This window comes from Balaenoptera ricei, chromosome 17, assembly GCF_028023285.1.
Source record: "Balaenoptera ricei isolate mBalRic1 chromosome 17, mBalRic1.hap2, whole genome shotgun sequence".
In the NCBI taxonomy this organism is placed as follows: domain Eukaryota; kingdom Metazoa; phylum Chordata; class Mammalia; order Artiodactyla; family Balaenopteridae; genus Balaenoptera; species Balaenoptera ricei.
In genome coordinates, this window is record NC_082655.1 from 67,134,054 (window position 1) to 67,158,603 (window position 24,550).

The window sequence follows — 24,550 nt, forward strand, 5'->3', positions numbered from 1 at the left end:
CCGCGCCGCTCGCGCGTCGTCACGTGCTCCCGGGCCCCGCCCGCGGCACGGCGGCTGATTTCCCCTGCCCGCCCCCGCGCCTCACGTGACCTCTGCCCCTGGCCCAGCAGCAGAGCCCCACCCCGCTCCGCAAGCGCAGCGTCACGTGACCGCTGGCCCCGGCCCCCAGGGCCTGGTTGCTTGTTCCGCGCTCCGGCGGCTGTTCTCGCTCCGCGCGGGCGGGCGGCAGAGGTGGAGATGGCAGCCGCCCTGCAGCGCGTCGAACGGCTGTCCAGTCGGGTGATTCGCGTCCTGGGCTGTAACCCGGGCCCCATGACCTTGCAGGGCACCAACACCTACCTGGTGGGGACCGGCCCCAGGTAAACGTTTCCCCTCCCACCCCGCATCCTACACACCGACCCGCGGGACGCACGGAGCCGGGGCTGCGAGGGCTGCTCGCCGCGGGCGGAGAGACTGTGCGCCCGCAGCCGGCACCACGGCGTCCTGCCCCAACCGGGCGGGACCACCCGCAGACGCCCAGGTGCAGGACCTCCCCCACATCACGACCACCCTGGGTGGTCAACTGTCTAGCTTACAGCTGGCTAATGAAAAAAATCACTTCGTGGTTTTGAGACCTAATTTACTTTGCATGATATGGAATGCCAGGATGAGCGTGATTAAGCTGTTGAGAAACTAGAATCGCCTGGAGTTAATCCAGGAAAGCGTTTACTTTCCACACCTGACTTTCACTGGTGTTTGGCCCGGAGTTTAACTTCGGTTCGCAAAAGCGATTCGTTGTGCTGAGGCCTTTTTCTTAACTCAGCAGCAGAGGGCAGGATTTTCTTGCTTCAAATTGCTCGAGTCTGTTGAAGAGCCCCCTAGGTCTTGGGAAAGAGAAGCTAACTTTGTTTTTGTTGCTGTTGTGTGGCCTTACTTAAATTGCTCTGCGGAGGGAATAACCTGTCTGTATTTCTAAGATTTTTCTCTTGTTCAGATGCATTCTGTTTTAGTGGAATTATGCAGAAATGGGAACATGTGATTTACTGCACAATAAGTGCATTGAGCAATTTTTGTATAGTACTTAGTCTTTAGTATACTCTAGATAATAGAAAATGAAAATAAGATATAGTTCCGCTTGAGCCCAGAATTTAATTGTTCAGTCCGGACGTGTTACAATTAGTAAAATATAGTTGATTACTAAAAACGGTTTAATAAGTATAGTTTATTGGGCTTTCATTTGAAGTATCCACTGTATTTGGCTTTTTCCAGTAAATCACAATTTTAGAAACAGCAGGATGGAGGGTCTGGAAGTACTGCACATCAAGCAGAAAGCAACAAGTTGAGTCCAGGGTAAACAAGGCAGGGTCAGAGCTTTGAGCTGCCTCCGGAATCGAGGAGAACAGAAAATTAAGCAGAAAAAACACCTGATATCTAGCGTAGAGTCTGGGTTAGCTGAGACTCCCTCACCCTAGGAAGTCCATAGGTATGCTTTTCACTTTTCAGTGTGTCATCTTAAACGAGCTCTAAAAGACAGTACCTAACATGAAAATTGCATGTAGTCAAAATTATCCTAGAAAGTCTCTCAGGAAAACACCATGTTGGAGATCAGTGTACTCTCTCAGTAAGTTCAACACAGCCTGCTTTTCTTCCAGTGGTGAAACAGATGACTGGTTCTGTTTGAAAACCAGATGAAGAAGTTGGCTTAGGTTTAGGGGCCATGTTGTATGAAAAATCCATACTGTGTCTTTAAACACTAGAATCACACTCCGCGTGGCAAGGTGCTGGTGCTAAAAGACATGAGGAACCTGAAACTGATCGAGGGAAGAGCAGATTCACGGCCTTCCATCTTACACTGCTTAGACTACTACCCACAAAAACGTAGGGAGTGGAACGGCCAGTGGAATCACTCATAGATGAGAGAGAGGTGATGATGAACCCATGTAGTTGAACTAGAATAAGTTAATGTACAGGTGCTGCTGCTCTGCTGTATAAAGTAGATGTTAGGTGGCTAGAAATGAATATTAATTGGGTCCAAGTAAGTGGTTCTGATAATGGTATCCATCTGCTCCACTAAGATCACAGGTGCCTCCTGGATCACTGAACCCAATGGCATTTTTCCATTCCCATCTTATTTGAACTTCAGTATCTTTTGATGCTATTGACCACTCCCTCCTTGATTTGCTTAACACCGCATTCTCCTGGTTTCCTCTCACCTCTCTAGCTACTCTTATACAATTTCCTTAATAGAATCATCCTCTATACCAGGTATTTTAAGTGTTTGAGCCCTTCACAAGGCAATCCTACTCTTTCTTCTGTTCTCATTGTTATGTTCTTTACCTAGGGGATCTTGTCTACTTCCTTGGCTTCACCTGTTTTATTCATTAATAACTCCCAAATTTACAGCTCCAATGTAGACAAATCCAAGCTTCATCTTCAGACTAGGATGGCCAACTGGTTTCTTAAAGCTCTAGTTGGATGCCTCACAGCCACTTGAAACTCATTGTTTCCCACTGGTCTTCTTCCAGTCATCCAAATCTTGGTAAAGAGAACCATCCCCACGTTTGATCAAGGCAAATACTTAAGTACCCTCCTTGACATTTTTCTTTGCTTCCTGCACACACATATCCAAGCCATTAAGATCTCAGCATTTTCACTGCTGTCACCCAGTCCAAGCCAGTACAACTCTTGCTTAGGCTTTTAAAATAGTCTGGCTTCTCTGCATCTACTTCTGTCCCTCTTCAATCCATTCTCCCCCACGTAGCCAAAGGAGTATTGTGGGGTTCTTGTTTTCTGTGTTCTGGTCTCTTATCCTGCAGCAGGGTAGCCTAGCTTATTCACTGGCTAGTTTCAGGGTTCCAGTGGAGTGAGAGGAAGCACGGAAAGACCCGGAGGCTGAGGCTTACGAATGGCAAGCCATCACGTTCATGTCAGTCTGTTTTCAGTAGGAAAACCCAGTGTAAGTCCATACCCAAAGGATGAGGAAACAGACTGCCATCCTTGATGGGAGGAGCTTCAAAGTGACATTTCAAGGGACATTATTATACGTAGGTGAAACTTGAAACTTTTTTTTCCTTGCAGTATGCTTTAAATGAGGTCTGTTTGTAAAGTAGTAATACAACTTGGTCTTGATTAAGTTGCCCTTTAATAAAACACCTCTGGTATTTTTTTTAAAGTTTTTGGAGACATAATATTCCTTACTGACTGTTTTAAATGTGATTTGAAAAAAAAGAAAGCCTTCATTCATAGTAGAAAAATTTCTAAGTGCCTACTGTGTCTCAGGCAATATACTAGGAGTCTCCTATGGACTTAGTAGAAAAAATACACACATAACAATAGTTTTGCTTTCACTTGGCTTGGCGAATTGTAGATACCATAAATCAAATAGCCCCCAGGGAATTCCCTGGTGGTCCAGTGGTTAGGACTCCATGCTCTCACTGCCGAGGGTCTGGGTTCAATCCCTGGTTGGGGAACTAAGATCCCACTAGACTCAGTGTGGCCAAAAAAACCCAAAACAACAAAAAACATATAGCCCCCAAGATGGATATATAATTTACCATTTGACGAGGCCGATGAAGAGTAAGTCTAGAGTTCTGGAACCATATAATTAAAGATTTTAATCTAGTCACTGTCAAGAGAGGTTTCGTAAGGGTGTGGCAATTCAGTTGACATCAGAAGTCACAGAAGAGATGTGTCTGGCTGCATTTAAAACTTTGTGACTCACCAACATAACAGAGTTGGATTTTTTGGAAAATGGAAACTAGAAGGCCTTGTGATATTCTGATCTCCGATCTATCTCATCACCCTGAGTCAAGCTTCTCTCCCATCCCGGCCACATGGGCTCTATCCACTCCGCCTCAGAGCTTTCATGCCTGCTTTCCTCTCTGTCTCCCACTTATCCTTCTCTTCACCCAGCCACCGTCACTCATCCTTTAGAGCTCTGTTAAAATATCATTTCCTCAATAAAGCCTTCCCTGACGCCTTACACTGTGTTAGGTTAATGTAATACACTGCCTTAGCATTCCATACTTGTCATGGCCCTTATGTCAACAATAAAATGATTTTTTTGTGTGTAGGAAGAAGCTTAATGTCTTTCCCCAACTCCACTCCCCACTAGAATATAAATTCAATGAAGGCTTATTTATTACCATATCTCTGGCACCTAGCACAGAGCCTTGTACATAGTACAGTAAATATTTGCTGAATGAATGAGCATTCTCTTTTTCCCTTCATTTGCTCTGTTAGGATTCTATTACTGCTGGATAACTGCAGTTTTAACCAGTCTTCCTTCCCGTTTCTGATCAGCCCATAGATGCCTAATGAATTTCCCTAAAGCACTCAGACTTACTGTGATGCCTAGTACAGAGGTATTCAGTAAACATTTGAATGGACCAATAATAGCCAGATCTTCCAAAGAGTATTTCCACGTTCCTCCTCTGCCTAAGAACCTCTAAAAGATGGATTTTTAATCTTTACTATCAAAATTGTAAATACCTTGAGGGTGAGTATACTATTTCTTCTTAATAGGAAAAGGCAGTCTAGGGGACTAGTTGGGGTTAAGACGCTGGGCTCTGATTATCAGGTCCCAGTACCTGGCTCATGGCTGTGGACAAGACAGTTGATTCGCTAAGCGTCAGATTCCTTCTCTATACAGTGAGGGTTGTATCGTACTCACTTCAGACGGATGTTATGAGGATTCAGTGAAAATTCATATCTAAAGTACTTAAATTCTAGCACGGGGAAAGCACGTCAGCTATTACTTTACTCACTTTTTCCTCCCTTATAGCATCCAGATAATACTGGGTTTATAGTAGGTGCTCAGAAAGTACTTAATGATTTTGTAAGAGGGACAGCAAATTGACAGAGGCCATTTAATAGCTATCTCAATGTTGATAGAAAATACCTAAATGAGGAAGTTGATGCCACTAACTCCCGTTAGTTGAAGAATTTTTTTCTCCATTCACGTAGCAGATTGTTACTGCGTGCCAGGCCCTGTGCTCTGGTGAATAAATTGGTCACAGACCTGTACAGATGCTTCTGCACTCTTCTCTTGTCCCCTGGATTAGCATAACTCGCATTTGCAAAATGACATCCTAAGATGGGGTATTGTCTGGGGCTGTGAAGGACACAGCCCACCTAGAGATGACAGTGTCTGATACTCTGCACCAACTCTTCACAGACGTCATTGATAGACTTGCTGTTTGTTAAGGAGGGAACAACCTTTTTTTCCAGTTTACAGCTGAGCTTGTACTTAGGCCACATGAAGAATGATTCTAGGTGTTTCCCATGGAGTCCACTTCCTCCAGAGACGCACAGTGTGTCTTGAATGGACAAGTGACTGTGAAACTGAGTCCCCCTAAAGCCACGCTTCCTTACCGAGTTTATGACTAATCTCTCTATCGAAAACTTTATTCCCTTTCTTGTCTCCTCTGCCCTCAGTCCTGTGCTACCTAAATATTCATCCACCAGAGTCAGATGACTGAAATTGCTGTTAACAACATCGTTCATGTACTAAAATTGCTGTTACAGATATCATCATTAATGTACAAAGTCAGGTTGTTTCTCCAGAGCAAGATGGGTTTTTGTCTTGCAAGAAAGGCATGGCACATAGCAGATCATTCGTAAACAGTTATTCATGAATTAATACACAAATTGAATGACTGAAACTTTGCATCAAGGTGAATCATCTCTCCCCCAGCCTGAATTCAGGAGGGATTCCTGTGAAACAGCGTGAATTTAAGAAGTCAGTGAATTGGTGCTGGAGGAGGAAAATGTCACCCTGATTTCTTCCAGAAAACTTCAGAGAGAAAGACCATCATCCCATAAAATAGTGAGGAAAGGCAAACAAAGTAGAAGGTGGGTTCAGAGCCACAAGCAGAAAAAGATAGCTAATGAGGTGGTCTGAGTAGAGAAAGGAAGCAGCTCAGACACTCCCCAACACTTCCCTGCTGCCTGCACTTTCACATAGGGCAGCCTGTGTAAAACTTCAGTGATCCGTTTTGTGTATAGTGCAGAAGACTAGGTTTCCTTAGGGATACCATCGAATCAGATTCTTTCATATCTCTGAGACATTTGAGGATGTTGTAAAAGATCTCAAAGGCAGCGTGGATAAAAGCGTGTATTCTGGCGCCAGAATACCTGGGTGCAAATGCTGCTTCTGCCCTATCTTTGCAGAGTAACCTTGGGCAAGTTACTTAATTTCTGGATATAATAATGAAAAGCCTACTTCAAAACGGTATTACGAGAAATACAATTGTTAAAATATGTCAGGTGCTTGGAACAGTGCCTTATTTCTTTTAAGTGCTATGTAAGTGTTCAATACCATTGCTATTATTCCTTGTTCAGACTCACATTTGTAAGGTTTTTTCAAAGAACTTTCTGAAGGTGAGATGATTATAGTTAAGCTGAAATAACATACAGCTGGTTTTCAAGCACGTTGGAAGCGAGGCAATTTGTGCAGTTTCTTAAATGTAATGTAAATTATCTGTGTGAGAAATATGCTGATACAAACTCTGTTCCGACTGTATGATTATCTTCCATTTAATTTTCAGGAGAATCCTCATTGACACTGGAGAACCAGCAATTCCAGAATATATCATCTGTTTAAAGCAGGCTCTGACAGAATTTAACACAGCAATCCAGGAAATCATAGTGACCCACTGGCACCGTGATCATACCGGAGGCATAGGAGATATTTGTAAAAACATCAATAATGGTAAACAGAAAACATTCATTAAGCTCATTGAAGAAAACTGTGTCTTCGGAATAATTTACTTCAGTTAACAGAGCTAAGTAAGCTAGTAAACCATTTACTAGCTTACTTACATATTTAAATGGTACTTTCAGAAATTACTGTAACTTGAACACTATCCCCAGTTTTAACAGAGGAGGAAAGGAAAGGTCCTATTTTCTGTTTCAGATCTCTTTTCCCTCTTATTTTTCCCCTTTGGCCAGTGATGAAGATCAGTTTTAATTTAGTTTGTATGACAATTACTCTTTCAGATTTAATAATAACTAACTACTGTTGAGCATTTACTGTGTGCCAGGCACTGTGCTGAACATTTGGCCTGAGTACTGTGAGGTGGATATGTTCTTGTCCACATTCTAAATGTGACCTCACGTCTTCCATAACATAAGGCAATTACCACAATGAACTGAAATACTAGGGAAAGATCATTGTATTGATAATTCTCTGTCCCTGAAACCTATTCAGTACTGACACCTTACCATCTCCCTTATTCCCTCATCCCACCGTCACACACATAGATTCATCCATCCATCCATCCATTCATCCACTCATTCATCCATCCATTCTTTCTTTTAGTAAATACTGGAGTCACTGCTAAATCGGTGTCATTCTTGGCACACGGGACCTAGCAGTGAGCAAAACAAAGACCGCCTTCATGGAGCTTCGTTCTAGTTGGGAAGGTAAATGGTAAATGAATCTTAGGTCAGATGGTGACAGGTGCTATGAAGAAAAATGAAGCTACATGAAGGCAAGGGGAGAGAGAGTAAAGCAGAGGAGGGCGGTAGCAGTGGTGTCTGGGGTGGAGGGAGAGGGGGTGAGCTGTACAGTGTCTGAGAGGAGGGCACACCCAGCAGAGGGCATTGCCGGGGCAGAGACACTGGAGTGGGACTTTGTGTGTGTCCAAGGCACAGGAAAGACAAGGAGGTCAAGAACGTTCATTCACAAAAGGGCTGCATGTAGGCATTTGACTAGTATGTTTTAATGTTTGTAACTATCTTTTTAGGCCTTGAGACTATAATTGGGACACCAAGATATTCTCAGGCACAGCCCCCAATATCACCAGGCGGCCCATTGTAAAGACCTGTCTCCCCTCACTCTCTTACCCTCTAACCTCCTTTCTTCCAATCCGAAGGGACTGCCCTCCGCAGGAAATCATTCTCTCTTAGTCTGACCTGTCCTCACCTTTCTTTCTCTTGTCCATCATTAAATTTTGTGAATTAAAAAACTATGCTGAGGATCCTTAATTAGCTTTGGCCAGTTCTTTTAGCATGCGGGTCAGCTTGAAAAATTGAAATGTTTATGGCCCCCTTTCTCTCCTTCATAAATCAGCTTTATTGAGCTTGAATTTACATACATGAAATGTACCCATAAAATGTATAGCTTGGCAAACACCTATGTGACACCTCCAATCAAGATAAAGAACGCTCCCACTACCCCAAAAAGAGGTCCCCTCATGCCCCTCTGCAGTGATTCCCCCTCCAGCTCCAGCAACCACTCATCTGCTTTATACCACCATAGATTAGTTTTGCCTGTGTTCTAAAGTTTCCTAGAATGGAAGGATACGGCATCACTCTTTGTCTGGCTTCTTGCACATTAGCACCTTGTTTTTGAGATTCACCCATTTCATGCATCAGTAGTTTGTTCCTTTCTTATTGCCAAGTAGTAATCCATGGTAGAAATATACCACCATTTGTGTATCCATTCACCTGTTACTGAACATCTGACCCACTTTCTTTAAATTAAAAATTAAAATAGTTTGGGGTTCCCTACAAATAATGAATACTTATATGATAGAATACCTATTATGTTGATTTAAAGAAAATCAAAAAGAAATTTGACAATGCTTTATAGCCACAAAAACTTTAATACTTGTTTGAGAAGTGGCTTGTTGTGTTTCGTTCTGAACTTTATTGAAGCTAGACCAGCTACATGCAGACCTTGAGTCCCTCAGCACTGAAATTGTTCAGGGTTACCTTTCAGGATCTCCCCCCAAAAGTTCCATGTATTTCTTCATTCTCTAAATCCTTAATCGCTAGCATTCTTGTTCCATTTTGCTTTATGATTTCTTTTTATGCCATATTTTAATTATTAGTTTAAATTTTTTATAATTTTGTTTAACTATTAGTGTGGCAGAATTTTTCAAGTACTCTACAATGCTAACATCCTGTGTTTTTACAGCCCACACCAAAATTATGAATGCCATTTATAAGATTTCTATGGGAAGTTACAGTAACTCTGAAGCAATCTGCCTACAAAAATTTAAACTATGATCAGTGTATGATTTGGGAACTCCTAGTGGCTTACAGGGAGCCAGAATTTTACCAGACATGAGAACTGTATAGCCCCAGGCTGCTCAAGTTTTTTGTTTGGGCTTGGTTTTGGGCAAATTTTGTAAAATATATTTTGTTATCTAATAATTATTATTTTGCAGCTGAAGTTGGGCCTTTGCCATGTATTTAACCTCCGAGTCCTAGGAGTCAAATGTTTGCTTCTTGCTATTCAATTAGAATGTGTTTTTATTAGAAAGTATTATACGTGAGCAATATCACATGTTTGTATCAGCTTAAATAATTAGCATTGGCAATGATATTATAATCCATAAACCTTAAATGACTGAGGGTTTCCTCCTGTTAAAATAATTACATGATAGAGACAGAAAGTAGATAAGTGGTTGCCAAGGGCTGTGAGAAGGAGAGAATAGGGAGTGAGTACCATTGGGTATAGGGTTTCGGAATGTTCTAAAATTTTATAGTGGTTATGGTTGTACAGTTCTTTGAATACACTAAAAAAAAAACCAGCAACAACAGTGAATTGTACATTTCAAAAGGGTGAATTTTATAGTATGTGAATTACATCTCAATAAGCTTTTATTTAAAATAATAATTACTATTATATGATTGATTTCAGCATGCCCTTCTCCATCTTGCCTGTGTAGATTGCTACTGTGAATAGGATATGTGTTTTCAAATTTGCACATAATTTTAAAAACTGGCACGGAGTTATTTTATAGTGTGACATTTGTTTTGTAATTTTGAGATAGTTGTGAGTTTTCTGGAAGGATCATCTGCCTCACAACTAGAGATGTAGTATCTCCACTTCTTTACTGAAAAACAAAATTATGCAGATTACAAATAAAAACAAACAAAAAAACCTTGCTATCTCACTCTAGAATGAAGACAGCCTTACTGTGTAATGTCAGTTCCCAGAATAGCATATTATTTTTTGCTTCAGCCTCTCAAGATACAAAGTAATGGAATTTGGCGCTGGAGAGGGAAGGTCTAGTTGCTGTTGTTTTATTTTTATTATATTTGAGATATTTCTATCCTTTATCCTTCCTACTAGCCAGATTTCTATGCCTTGTCAGTTTTCCTTTGCATGTCTTTTTCTCCCTCCGCATTTCCATTGATACCACCGTAGCCCTGAGGCTCATTACCCTCCAGCTGGGTTATTGCAGTCACCCCGTCCTGGTCTTTCTGATCTCTCCCTCTCCAGTCTCCCCACCTACAGCTGCCATACTAATCCACCTATTAACACTATTTCAGTTTCTTACTAAAGAGTGTATGGTAGCCACATACTGTCAAGTTTAAATCCCCCTGTTCTCTGAAAGGCACTTTAAGGCCCTCCATGATCTGAGCTCACCTTACTTGTCCCACTCTTTCCAGCCAGGGTTTTGCTTTAGACAAGTTGGTAGCATTGTTTGGCACATATGCCACGCTCATCCTCCTTTCTGTGCCTTTACTAATGCTGTTTCCCTTACCTACAGGTCTTTCTCTGAACCTTTTGCCATCCTACTCATCCTGTAAGTCACACCTCAAGTTCTATCATATCTGTGAATCCCTTTCTAATTGTTTCTCCTTTCTCTAAACACCTGCTGCTTTTATTAGCTGAATTGTCCATTTAGTATCCCTTAAATGGGACTGAGTATAGTTCTCTAATTATTGCCTGTTTGTGTTTTATTCCCCCCAACTATGACAGTTTTTAAGCATTTTGGTGTCATGGTGCTTGTATTCACTGTGCATAGTATACTGGTTAGATGATTGCCACTCAGCTATTGATTGGTTAAGTAATTGATTTTCTTTGTGTCAGTGAGGGTACTGTGGGTTACATTTATTTTAATGGTTTCATATCTTAGCCCCGGGTTTGGGGCTTCCTTTCAGCTTTCACAGAGAGAACTTTATACTATTATCCTTTTATTATTAAGTACTGCCATGATGCCATAACCTCTTTTATTCTATGTTAGGCACCTAGATAGGGAAAAGTTCCCAGTTTTGGTATTACTGCCTCTTCAACACCCATCTTTTTTTTTTTAATCTTTATTTTTTATTGGAGTCTAGTTGATTTACAATGTTGTATTAGTTTCAGGTGTACAGCAAAGTGATTCACTTATAGATATACGTATATCTATCCTTTTTCAGATTCTTTTCCTATATAGGTTATTACAGAATATTGAGTAAAGTTCCCAGTGCTATACAGTATTCAACACCCATCTTGATCTCAAACCTAGCTGAGACTGTGAAGTGCCACTTCCAAATTTTTATATAAAAGAGGAGTGATTAGAAAAACACAAAGGCTTTTATGTAGACCTGGAAGGACATGAGAGAATAAAAAACTCTTTTGTTAAGGTGGAGGAAATAGTTACCATCCCAGAGATATGCTGCTACAATTCATCCCATTTTCTGTTGCCTCTTACCATTAAGATTTTTTGCAGCCAATCTCAAGTGTTCGCTCTATGGAAGTTGATCTCGTAAAAGGCTAAATTATCATTTAAAGTGTGACTTAATATATTTTACATGTTTTGTGACTAGACACTACATACTGCATTAAAAAACTCCCACGGAATCCCGAGAGAAAAGAAACTGTAGGAGATGGAGAGCAACAGTATGTTTATGTGAAAGATGGAGATGTGATTAAGACTGAAGGCGCCACGCTAAGGTACGTGAACGTCCTTGAGCCAGGGAAGGCGGGGCTGGGGGTTGGAGGGGTCTATGTATATGTGTTGTAAAAAGACAAGACATATTTGCTTGTCTGAGTGAAAATACCTCAGGAAAATATCTCAGCAGATCCAGAAGATCTGATAACATTTGTTTCTCTGGGAAGAGAAATTGGGTTGCTTGAGAAAGAGGGGAAAAGAGAAGGAGTTTTCACTCTATCCGCCTTTTTAAAATTATTTGTTTGAATTAGTTGATTACCTTCTTTTAATAAATAAAATTTAAATTTAAAAAAATAGATTAGCATTTCCTGCTAGGGTGATTTAGGGATTTCTACCCATCAGTTAAATTCAGGGTTCTCTCGTGCTCTCACTTCCAAAAGGTGACCCATCCCTGAAGTAAACACGTTGCAGGCCAGACCCATAATCCCCCGTGACCTATCAGAGGGATTCAAAAGGGTGTTTCAAACTCGTCAACTTTAAAGCTGAACTAACTAATTCTGGTTCTCACTCCCCCACAATTTGTACTTGTTTTTTGAGTTCAGAACATCTACTTTCTCAGTACTTAAGATTTTTTTTTCCTTCTAAGATAGAAGCTGACTCCTCTTCACCCGTATACTCCCCTGCGTCCCTCCCCGCGGCCCTCCCCATCTAATCAGGTTGGTTCTTAACCTCAGAAATATTTGGCAATGTCGCCTCTCTTTCTGCATGTCCACAACCACTACTTCTTGCTCAGTCTTCCTGTCTGCAGGCTCCCGCCTTTCCAACCTGACCTTCATTCCCCGTGTCAGTTGAAACCTGGAACAACCCTCACTGCACACAAGGTAATGTTTGTTCTCCTGACCGTGTCACAGTCTGGCCCCAGACTTCTCTGGTCTTCGCTCCCATCACTCCCCTCACAGGCACAGTTAGCAAGGACATTCTGTGCGGCCGTGCCTTTGCTCGTGCCTTCCCCTGTACTAGGCATTGCCCCTTCCCCGCAACTCGTCTCCCTGACAGACTCTTATCTGTTCGTGCTTCAGACCTAATCCACATGTTACTTACTTCAAGAACCCTTTCCAGGCATAATTCACTATTCCCTCCACTAACTTTCCTATAACCTTTTATTATTTTGTATTAAATTTTGTATGTAAGTACCTGAAAAGGTAATCAAGTCCTTAGCTTCACAGTATTAGTTAATTCTAGTCACTATGGTCAACCAACCCAGAAATGCATAATGGCTCAAACATGAAAGAAGTTTACTTCTCAGTCACATAAAGTCCAAAACGGGGTGCTGACTAGTGAGTGACCCTCCTGTAAGTGAGGTTTCAGGCTCCGTGCATCTTGTGATTCCATTAACGTCACTCCTTGGCTTCCAAGGTCACCGTGCTCACCTCCATCAACCCAGCGGGTGGAGAAGGAACATGAAAGGGATCTTACCTGGAAGGTTTTCACAGACCCGGCCATCTCTGCATTGGCTATAAATTCAGTCCTGCGCCACTCCTGACTTTGCAGAGACAGGAAAATAGAGCTTAACTTCGTGCCCAGGAAAAAGAGGGAATAGGTTTGATGACAAGCTAGCCACTCTGACACAGGCAGGTCCCAGATTCATCTTTAGATCCTCAGTCCCTGGCACTTAGGAGGTAATGGGTATTTATCCTACACATAGTAAATTTACTAGCTCCAGAGAGGCGAGTAGATGAACAGAAGAATGAGAAAGAGAAAATGAAGTCATGGGTATCCATGCCACCTTTCAAACCAGCGTTCCCTTTTTTTCAGTATGCAGTGATTGACAGAATTTAATTTATAAACCAACTAATATCTGGGAATGTTCTTTAAATGCTCTTGTTGAAAATATGATAGTATCTCGTATAATTTGCTCCTGGTACCAAAGGAAAACAAACATCATATAGCTGCTACTTCCAAAAGTATTCGGTATTCTCGGACAATACAGAATTTCGCCCATCACACACCAGCCCTAGTGAAAATGAAAGGGGTCGAGACAGTAGGTGGTTCCTTGAGTCTTCTGTCTCAAAGGCGTGGGTATCACAGTACTGGTTTATCGGTTATCACAGAATTATGGATCTATACCTAATTGCAGATTAAGAATATTCAGTCCTTGGAAGTTACTGCTACCCATCTGCCATTAACAGACCACATACTTTAAGCTTTTTATTAGAGTATTCAAACAAAAGCGTACCTATCATCCGTGTGCAACGGTGAATTGTTACAAACTGAACAAACCCTATGCGCAGCACGCAGATCAAGAAACAACAATATGGTGTAGATACAGAGAACAGAGTAGTGGTTACCAGAGGGGAAGTGGGGGCCTGAAATGGGTAAAGGGGATCAACTGTACCGTGACAATGGAAAATAAATTGTTGGTGGTGAGCATATTGTAGGGTATATTGAAGTAGAAATATAATGTTGTACACATGAAACGTATGTAATGTTATAAATCAATGTTTCCTCAATTAAAGAAAAAAAAGATTTTTTTTAACCTAAAAAAAAGTAGGAAACAGTATCAGTGCCCCGAAGCCTCCCACATCTTGCTTCCCGTCACCACCCCCTCTCAGTGGAATACTGTCTCAGATTCATGGAGTGAATTGATGCCAAGGAGCTCCATATTATCTGAATTCTATTTAAGTTTTGTTTTACTGCATTCTGATTAAGATAAAGTATGAGAACCTATCTATTTTAAGATTTGGGAGGAAAACTAATACAGAGAATCAAAAAAGTAAACTCACTTTTTTAAGAAGCCTTTGTAAATAATATTTTCCCAAAATATGAATTCTAATTATGCTAAAATCTGAATAAAACATTTAATTTACTGATGACCGTGGCTTCCAATTTCCATTTTTATCAAGTCAGTAAAACCCAATTATTTTAAATATTAACAAGAAGACTCATTGTTAAGCAAAAGTTCTATAAGAAGAAGGTTAAAATTTACTAAGTCTCCAAGTATTTGATGACCAGTTGATCTTTTCTGCTTGCCAATTTTGAAAAAAAAAAATACAACAGAGAGATAATATCCACCAAGAACCCTTTAGTAAATAGTAGAAAGCAAGGTTTTTCAGTAAGGATTTGATTCTGGATGTAACCTTCAGGAATTTTCTAGTGAACTAAGTTTAATTTCTCAGAGAAAAATCAGTCCAACAGCTTTTGTTGACTGTTCTAAATTTTCTAAGACAGCCATCGTTATAAAGTCTGTCTGTCACAGAAGTGGCAGAACTAGATCAGTGCTCTACCTGATGCATGGGAAGGCCACCACTGCAGTTCCTCAGATCTTTCCTAAAGCACCTCTGATGTCATTTCCTTTTCCCCTCCTGCCTATGTGAAGAGAATTTTAACACAGTTTTTATGCAAGTTAAAGCATTAGCCACGCAGGTGACTGAAGAATTGGAATTTCTGATCCCCTGATTTAAGAAATCTTATTGCCTTCAGCCTGGAAAATATCAAAGAAAGCCATAACTGAGCTCTGGCGTGGAGAGTGGGAGGGGAATAAAGGAGGTGTTGCAGGCACATTGACGGATAAGGCAATTTGCAGACCCTGAAAAAGAATGGTTCTCCAAATGAGTTTTTGTAGATTGAAAAAAAAAGATTGGGTTCTGCCCATAAATGCATTCTATGTATGATTGTTCATAGGATTAGCTATAAGATAGGATACACACCCACACCTACATATTTTTTTCCATGATGGTTTGATTTACATGTAATATGATTCAGCTAATATCCATCATCTCATATAGATACAATAAAAAGAAAAGAAAGAAAAAAGAAAAAACAATTTTCTCCTTGTGATGAGAACTCTTAGGATTTATTCTCTTAACTTTTTTACATATCATACAGCAGTGTTAATTATAGTCATCATGTTGTACATTATATGCCTGATACTTACATTATAATTGGAAATTTGTACCTTTTGACTACTTTCCTCCAGTTGCTTCTCCCCTCACCAAGAACGTTACTGAACAACCTATTCACCATTTTGTTCCACTACCTTCTGCCACTTTTGAGGCAACTTCATAATTCCATCTTCCCAAACCTTTTTATTTTTTTGAGCAAAGAACTGTACCAGGTGCCGTTTATAGTCTTCCAGGGAATTGAAATTTTTTCCATTAAGAGAATTTTATAAAGACTGAAATAAATGGAAATCTGAAGGTGCAATGTCTGGTGAATACAGCAGATGAATCAGAACTTCCCAGCCAATCTGTAACAGTTTTTGCCTGGTCATCAAAGTAATATGCAGTCTTGCGTTATCCTGATGGAAGATTATGCGTTTTCTGTTGACTAATTCCGGATGCTTTTCATCGAGTGCTGCTTTCAGTTGGTCTAATTGGGAGCAGTACTTGTTGGAATTAATCGTTTGGTTTTCCAGAAGGAGCTCATAACAGAGGACTCCTTTCGAATCCCACCACATACACAACATCACCTTCTTTGGATGAAGACCTGCCTTTGGTGTGATTGGTGGTGGTTAATTTCACTTGCCCCACAATCTCTTCCGTTCCACATTATTGTACAGTATCCGCTTTTCATCGCCTGTCACAATTTGTTTTAAAAACAGAACATTTTCGTTACATTTCAGTAGAGAATCGTGTGCAGAAATACGGTCAAGAAATTTTTTTTGCTTAACATATGTGTAACCCAAATATCAAAGCGATGAACATAACCAAGCTGGTGCAAATTATTTGCAATGATTGATTTGGATATTTTGAGTATGTCAGCCATCTCCTGCGTGGTATAATGTTGATTGTTCTCAATTAATGTCTCTATTTGATCGCTATCAACTTCAACTGGTCTACCCGGCTGTGGAGCATCGTCCAGTGAGAAATCTCCAGCACGAAACTTCGCAAGCCACTTTTGACACATTCGATCAGTCACAGCACCTTCTCCATACACTGCACAAATCTTTATTTGCATTTCAGTTGCATTTTTACCTTTCTTGAAACGGTAAAGCATAATATGCCGAAAATGTTGCTTTTTTTCTTCCATCTTCAATATTAAAATGGCTACACAAAAATTCACCAATTTTGATAAGTTTTTTCTTAATGCATGCTGATATGACAGCTATCACAATACAGTCTAACAAAATTGTTTTGAATGAAGTTAAAGACAACTAAGTGCTACTAGTGCTATCTTATGGAAAAAACAAACTTTTTGCCCAACCCAGTAATTTGCATTTCCCTGGTGGCTAGTAATGTTGAGCATCTTTTCATGTCCCTGTTGGTCTTTCATGTATCTTCGTCGGAAAAATGTCTGTTCAGGTCTTTGGTCATTTTTTAAATTGGGGGGTTTTTTTGCTATTGAGTTGTATGAGTTCTTTATATATTTTGGACCTTAACTCCTTATCAAATACATGGTTTGCAAAATTTTTTCCCATTCTGTAGATTGTCTTCACATATTTTTATAGTTGCTGGAAATATACTTCCTGGAATCATTTTCATATAACATCGAATACTTTCATTAACAGGTTGCAGCAGGTTAAATCAGACAAGAGATGATTTCTAACATCTCTTTAATATTTGCCCTTGGAGCAACTATAAAATCGTAATTGTCTGCAGTATATAAAGCATACACTTAGAAACCACAAAAGCATAATAGTTCTTAATGTCAGTTCTTAATGCCTCTCAAGAATAATTGCTCCCATTACACTAGTGTCTTATGTTTTTGTACCTTATAGCTATTACATTTTTGGCAGATTTTTAAAAGACTTTACATTTCAATATTTAATATTAAAGGATTTGATTTCTTTTGGCAAAGGAGAAACTCTTCTAAGTTATAGTCATTTCAATTTTTTTTAATAGATTTATTTATTTTTATTTTATTTTTGGCTGCGTTGGGTCTTCGTTGCTGCACGTGGGCTTTCTCTAGTTGTGGTGAGCAGGGGCTACTCTTCATTGTGGTGTGTGGGCTCCTCATTGCGGTGGCTTCTCTTGCTGTGGAGCACAGGCTGTAGGCGCGCAGACTTCAGTAGTTGTGGCACATGGGCTCAGTAGTTGTGGCTCGCAGGCTCTAGAGCGCAGGCTCAGTAGTTGTGGCTCACGGGCTTAGTTGATCTGCGGCATGTGGGATCTTCCCGGACCAGGGCTCGAACCTGTGTCCCCTGCATTGGCAAGCGGATTCTTAACCACTGCACCACCAGGGAAGCCCTCAGTTTTCTTACATGCTGTTATTTAAGAGTTGAATTTTGTCAAATGTCTTTGCAGTGTCTAGGGAGATGATCTTACCAGCTTTCTCCATAGCTTTATTATTTTTTTCAGGGATCTTATAATATTGAAACACCCTTGCATTTTTTGAATAAACTTTATTTGGTCATGATGTTATTATTTTTAAATTTGCTTTTGAATTCTATTTGTTAATATTTTAGTTAATATTTTTATAACAATATTCATTAGTGAGATTGGGTGGTAGTTTTTTTGTGCAGCCTTTATCAGGTTTGGGAGTCATAAATTTTCCTTCTTTTTCTATGCTCTGGGGTAGATTTTAGTGAAATTATCTGACTTTTAAATGTTTGTTAGAGTTAGCCCGTGAAAATACTGAGCCTTTAGTTGCTAATGATAATTACACATCTTTTTAGTGAAGCTTTATTGTTGCTTACTAGTAATATGGTCCTGTGAGTTAAGCTTAATGCATAAAATTTAAGCTTATTTGTGTACTTTTTATGGATTCTCTTTTTAATACAAGAGTAGGCTTTAAAAAGTTATGTAATCTAACTTACCTTGTTAAAGGTTTACTTATCATTTTGACTTCCAGAATCTAAAAACCAAATTTGAGGGACTTCCCTGGCGGTCCAGCGGTTAACACTCTTCACTGCCAATGCAGGGGACGCAGGTTCAGTCCCTGGTCGGGGAACTAGGATCCCACATGCTGCATGGCACAGCCAAAAAAATTTTTTTAAATAAAAACCAAACTTGAAAATACATTTGGATCATTAAGTAGGCTTATCAAGGTCTTGAGGAAGAGAGGCGTACAGAATTACCTTTGATGGTATGGCTTTGTTGGGCAGAAAAATACAGTTGCTCATTGATATCTTCTCTCACCTGTTTTGTTCTGTTTCATTTACTAAAACCCCTATTATTTTGTTAGAACTCTTAGATTCATCCTTTAACTTTTTTTTCTCCTATTTTCTATCTTTTTGCCTGTTTGCTGTACTTTCTGGGAGGTTTTTATCAGCTTTATCTCCTAATCCTATTTTTTCATTCCTCTTCTCACATTTTTAACTTTCAGGAGCTCTTTTTGCCCCCTAAATGCTCCTTTCTTGTTTCATAGTTGCAACTTCTTGTCTCTCTGAGGACATTACAGTTTTTTGTGGGGCTGTTTTTCTTGGGGCTATCGAGGGGAGGTTTGTGGGTTTTTTTGGAAATTTTCTTGCTCATAATTTGTGGCCTACAAACTAGTTTGTTTTTATTTTCTCTCCTCGGTGTGAAAGGCTTTCTTCAGATGCATAGTGATGTGGTATTTACTGATGTCTTCTAAGGGAGACCTTAGAGCTATTTGGGAGCTCTGAAAATGTGAGGAGGGCTTCTGTAGGTTGTGAGCCTTACTGTAGGGTCATCTAGATGAATTGTTTAGTTGGGGAACCTCCAACATTGTAATCTTAGAGTCTTTCTTCCTGAGCTGGTAAAATTCCCAGAAAAGACTCTTCTAATCTTCATGTTGGATAAAGGCCTGGCTGCCAGCATTACAGGAGCTGAGTGTGGAAAGAAGGCTTGGGGATCTGCGTATATTCACACAGTCTTCCTGTTTTCAGGATGATGTCACTACCTCTATCTGTGCCTGTGTTTTACCCTCTTCAAAGATTAAATCTCCAGTTTTTTCCCTTAGTGGGGTTGGGGTGCTTGTCAAGCTGCTGAAAACGGGAAGAGAATCTAAAGATTCTCCGCTCCCCACTTCACCCTCTGCTTCTGCATTCCTGGTGCCCCACGTCCTGAGACTGGAGAATTCTGCAGTGTAAATCTGGTTGGGTCTCAGCTTTCACGACTGCCAGTGTAGACTTCAGTATTTTCATGTCTGATAAGTCACTTCTCACTCATCTGTCTTCTTTCTAGCTTCTAAAATTTTGTTGATATGGTCCATTCTCCTCACCCCTGTGGATTTATGCCATTTTTCAAATATCCCTTTATGGTAATTTTATTGATGTTTTAGGAGGAAAACAAAAGATGCAGGTGTTCAATCCAGTCTTTAACCAGAAACACACTTTCAATTCCTAAATAGTAAATCCAAACATGCAATTATATTTGCCCTGTCTTCCCCCCAAAAAATCCATCATTGAGAAAATTTATTTAAAGTATTCCAAGCACATAAACATCCAATACTATTTAGAATAGGCAAAGAGAAGGATAATTAACCTCTCAAGGTAAATAAAATATAATTTAAACCTTATTCCATCAGACATTTATTGCTATCTCCTGTGATTCGATTATCTAGAATGTAAAAAGAATGTGAAATGGAGACATTAATGCTACCCACCCCATACTAGTAGAAGGATTAAGTGTGTAATGCCTGTAAATCCCTGAAGTCAGTGCCTGGCACGTGGAAAGCAATATATTAATATTAGCTACTACTAAGTACTAAGCACTGGGAATATAAAGATGAGAATACGACAGGAGTCCTGCCTTTTAGAAGTTCATAGCCTTATGAGGTAGAATGGTAAACAAACAAGAAAACACTGTGAAACCTGCAATAATAGAAGTAAAATTCAAAGTATAGGAGTAATAACAGAAAAAAATGACCAGTACAGAGGGTTGTCTGTATGTGGCTGAGAAATCAAGAGCTCTGCAGAACAAATTACTTAGACTTAGTTCTTTTTCTTTTTTTTTATTTTTATTTTTATTTTTATTTTTTTGACTGTGTTGGGTCCTCGTTGCTGCACGCAGGCCTTCTTTTAGTTGCGGCGAGCGGGGGCTACTCTTCGTTGTGGTGCGTCGGCTTCTCATTGCGGTGGCTTCTCTTGTTTCAGAGTACGGGCTCTAGGCGCGCAGACGTCAGTAGTTGTGGCACGCGGGCTCAGTAGTTGTGGCTTGCGGGCTCTAGGGCACAGGCTCAGTAGTTGTGGCTCACGGGCTTAGTTGCTCTGCGGCATGTGGGATCTTCCCAGACCAGGGCTCGAACCCGTGTCCCCTGCATTGGCAGGCGGATTCTTAACCACTGTGCCACCAGGGAAGCCCCCTAGACTTAGTTGTTTATCTGGCTTATTATTGGTGTAGTCATAAACCTTCATGTAGGAAATTCCCTGGCGGTCCAGTAGTTAAGACTCTGGGCTTCCACTGCAGGGGCACAGGTTCGATCCCTGCTTGGGGGACTAAGATCCCACATGCTGCACGGCGTGGGCGAAGAAAAAAAACACACCAAAAAAACCCTTCATGTAAATATAAATAGGAATTATTGAAATAAAAATATTTGTCATGCTTTAAAAGTATTTATTATCATAGTTTTATTTATCAACAAAAACCAAAAGTTGGAGGAGAGGACAAAGGAAATAAAAGTATGTTAAATTTTTTATCTTATATAGGGTGAAATCAATGAAAACTGCTTTGTTCTTTTTTTATATATATAAATTTATTTCATTTATTTATGATTGGCTGCGTTGGGTCTTTGTTGCTGTGCGCGGGCTTTCTCTAGTTGCAGTGAGTGGGGTCTACTCTTCGTTGCGATGCTCAGGCTTCTCACTGCGGTGGCTTCTCTTGTTGCGGAGCACGGGCTCTAGGCGCACGGGCTTCAGTAGTTGTGGCTCGCGGGCTCTAGAGCACAGGCTCAGTAGTTGTGGTGCACGGGCTTAGTTGCTCCGCGGCATGTGGGATCTTCCTGGACCAGGGCTCAAACCCATGTCCCCTGCATTGGCAGGCAGATTCTTAACCAGTGTGCCACCAGGGAAGCCCCTGCTTTGTTCTTAAAATTTTTAACAAGAAAGAAAAAATAATGTTTCTTTTAAACTTTTAGATAACCACTACTAAAATAAAATATTTACCATTTATTAAGCATGTAACTTTGTGCCATATACTATGCTAAGCACTTAAATGCTTGTCTTGAATCTCCCAGCAGTCCTTTAAGACACATGCTATTCACATTTCAATGAAAAACTGACATTAAGAGAAGTTAATTTGCCCAGTTTTCTTACATCTACTTAAGTGTATGTATCTTACAAATCACTAGAAAAAAAAAAAAATACGAAAGAAAATGCAGTCCATATAACCTAAAGTAACAGCAAGGAAGTCGAAAAACCAGAAATCATGAATGTTAATGACTGAAGTGAGTAAGACATATTCATTATGGGGGAAGGAGAGAAGGGCAATGTAAATAGGAAAACTACTCTGTTAAAAAAAAACTCTGAGACCAAATCAAAAAATAACAAAAGCACCATTTTTAAGGATGCTCATTCAGTGTTACTGATGGAGGAAAACTGCCCACAATAGGACACTAAATGAATTGTGATTCATGCATATAGTGAAATACTATGCAATCATTAAAAATCATGTTTTAGAAAAATATTTAATGATGTAGGAAAATACAATATAGTAAGCAAAAAATTCAAAAATCAGGTATTAAAGCAACATGACAGTTTTGTTTTTAAGATATAAATATGCAAAGAATCCAAAAATATATATCCTTAAAAGCATATGATCCAGTAACTCCAATTCTGGGTACATATCCAAAGGAAACGAAATCATTATGTTGAAGGGATATCTGTATCCCGTGTTCATCACAGTACTATTTATAATAGCCAAGACATGGAAACAACCTCAGTGTCTATTGACAGATGAATGGTGGTCCAGTGGGTAAGACTCTGTGCTCCCAGTGTAGGGAGCCCGGGTTTGATCCCTGGTCAGGGAACAAGATCCCGCATGCGTGCCGCAACTAAGGAGTCTGCATGTCACAACAAAGATTCCGTGTGCTGCAACTAAGACCCCGCACAGCCAAAATAAATAAATAAATATTAAAAAAAAAAAGTTGTGGTGTGTATATATATGTAATATATATGAATATTATTGAGCCATAAAAAAGAAGGAAATCCTGCCATTGGCAACAACATGGGCAGATCTTGACAAGGGCCTTAACGCTAAGTGAAATAAGTCAGACCGAGAAAGACAAATACTGTATGATCTCACACGTGGAATCTGTAAAAACTAAACGCAGAGAGACAAAACAGATGGGTAGTTGTGGGCAGTGGGGACGTACCTGATGTCAGCTTGTCCCACTGCTGATGGTATGAAGTTTGGTCGCTTGGTTGACATGATGACCCCAGCTCTCTTCATGGTTAAGGTTACTTTCCCCTTAAAATTCGTAATCTGATATATTTGAGATTTTGTGAATGTCCTGCTTCCCAACAATCTTTCATCCGGTGGTTTTAGCATCTATTGATGATACTTGCCTTAATCAATTAATACACTGAAGGTGGCAAAACTGTGACTTTTATTCTATTAGTTCTTCCACTTTCTTTTTTTTTCTCTATTTGCTGACATTCCTCTTAAAGAAGAGTTTCTCCCCTCCTTTCTTGAGTTATTACTCCAAACTTATACGTATTTTTTAAATTCAGTGCTTCTTTGTCCTTTAGATGTAGCTCCCTTAATCTTTGAGCACTTCCTTACTATCTGACACAGAGTGCCTTGATGTCACATTTTACTTTCCCTGCCTAAGACCTGGAGCCAGCTATGTCTGTAGGAAGCCCTGGTTTCTTAGAGTGGGAAATGGTATTTAGAAACAAAGAACTGAGTGTGAGGTGTGCTCATTACTATTGGAGTATCATTGCTTCTGGGCCTCATTATAGACAGAGCTAGAAAAAAAATGAAATGATGAATTCATGATTCCTCAATTCAAATAAAAAACAACCCAAGGGAGGGAGACGCAAGAGGGAAGAGATATGGGGACATATGTATATGTATAACTGATTCACTTTGTTATACAGCAGAAACTAACACACCATTGTAAAGCAATTATACTCCAATAAAGATGTTAAAAAAAAAAAAAACCCCAAACCTTAATTCCATCATTTCATATATATTTTTCCCTTATCCCACGGTGAAAACCTTGGTTCTCCACATCAATTTATTTACTTGCCTGTACTGTCATACAGTGAACAGATTCATTTCAGAAACACAATAATCAATAACACTGCCAACAATAAGCCTATTAAGTAAAGTTCAAGATACCTTTGCAACTTTTTTAATCTTAAGATATATTCTATTAAGGATGTCTTTTAGTGTTGTATTTATTTATTTCTTATTTTAGTGTTGTATTTAAAACTTATTTGAATTAGTTTATTACTATGGCTATGTTATCTAGTATACAGTAAGGTAAACACTTCTTTTTGTATTCAGTGTTAAGGTTTTATTTTTCTTTTTATTTAATTTTATGTTTAGAATATAAAAAATTTACATAGCTTAAAAGTTAAAACTTTTTAAAAGTTCTAATCAGGGAAGTCTTGCTTGCATCTCTATTCCCTACACCCCACCTGCCTACCCCGTATAGGCAGCTATATTCATACGTTTTTATTTATCCTCCCTGACTTTCTTCTTCCAAATATAAGGAATTCTATACATACCTGTTTTTATTTCCCCATCTTTCTGATACAAAAGAGCATACTATGAACACTCTTTTGTGTTTTGCTTTTTATCACTTGACAGTATATCCTGCAAATTACTTCATCTCAATCCATAGAGATCTTTTCATTCTCTTTGATGGCTGCATAGTATTCCATTGTGTGGATGTACCATACTTGATCCATAGTGCCCTGTGGGTGGACATCTGGGTTGTTCCTAATATTTTGTCATTACAAATAATGTAATGAATAAGTTGTATGTATTTTTTTGTATTTGTAAAGGTGTATTTTTCAGGGTAAATTTTAGCAGTGGGATTGATAGGTCAAAGGATTAATGCATATGTAATTTTGCTAGAAAATGCCAGATTCCCCTCCATATGGGCTA

The 24,550-nt window shown here is 39.7% G+C and overlaps 1 protein-coding gene across 3 annotated transcripts in view; it reads left to right on the forward strand.

Moving 5' to 3' along the window:
- Positions 1-114: 114 nt before the first annotated feature.
- LACTB2 (lactamase beta 2) overlaps positions 115-24,550 on the forward strand; it is a 42,539-nt gene continuing 18,103 nt past the window's right edge. Inside the window, exons 1-4 of one of the 3 annotated variants that reach the window (XM_059901293.1) lie at positions 115-359; positions 6,528-6,691; positions 10,488-10,523; positions 11,530-11,656. In XM_059901293.1, the coding sequence (XP_059757276.1) occupies positions 238-359; positions 6,528-6,691; positions 10,488-10,523; positions 11,530-11,656 (449 nt within the window). In that variant the 5' untranslated portion in view covers positions 115-237. The remainder of the gene's footprint in view (positions 360-6,527; positions 6,692-10,487; positions 10,524-11,529; positions 11,657-24,550) is intronic. The other 2 variants (XM_059901291.1, XM_059901294.1) reach the window with 2 other exon arrangements.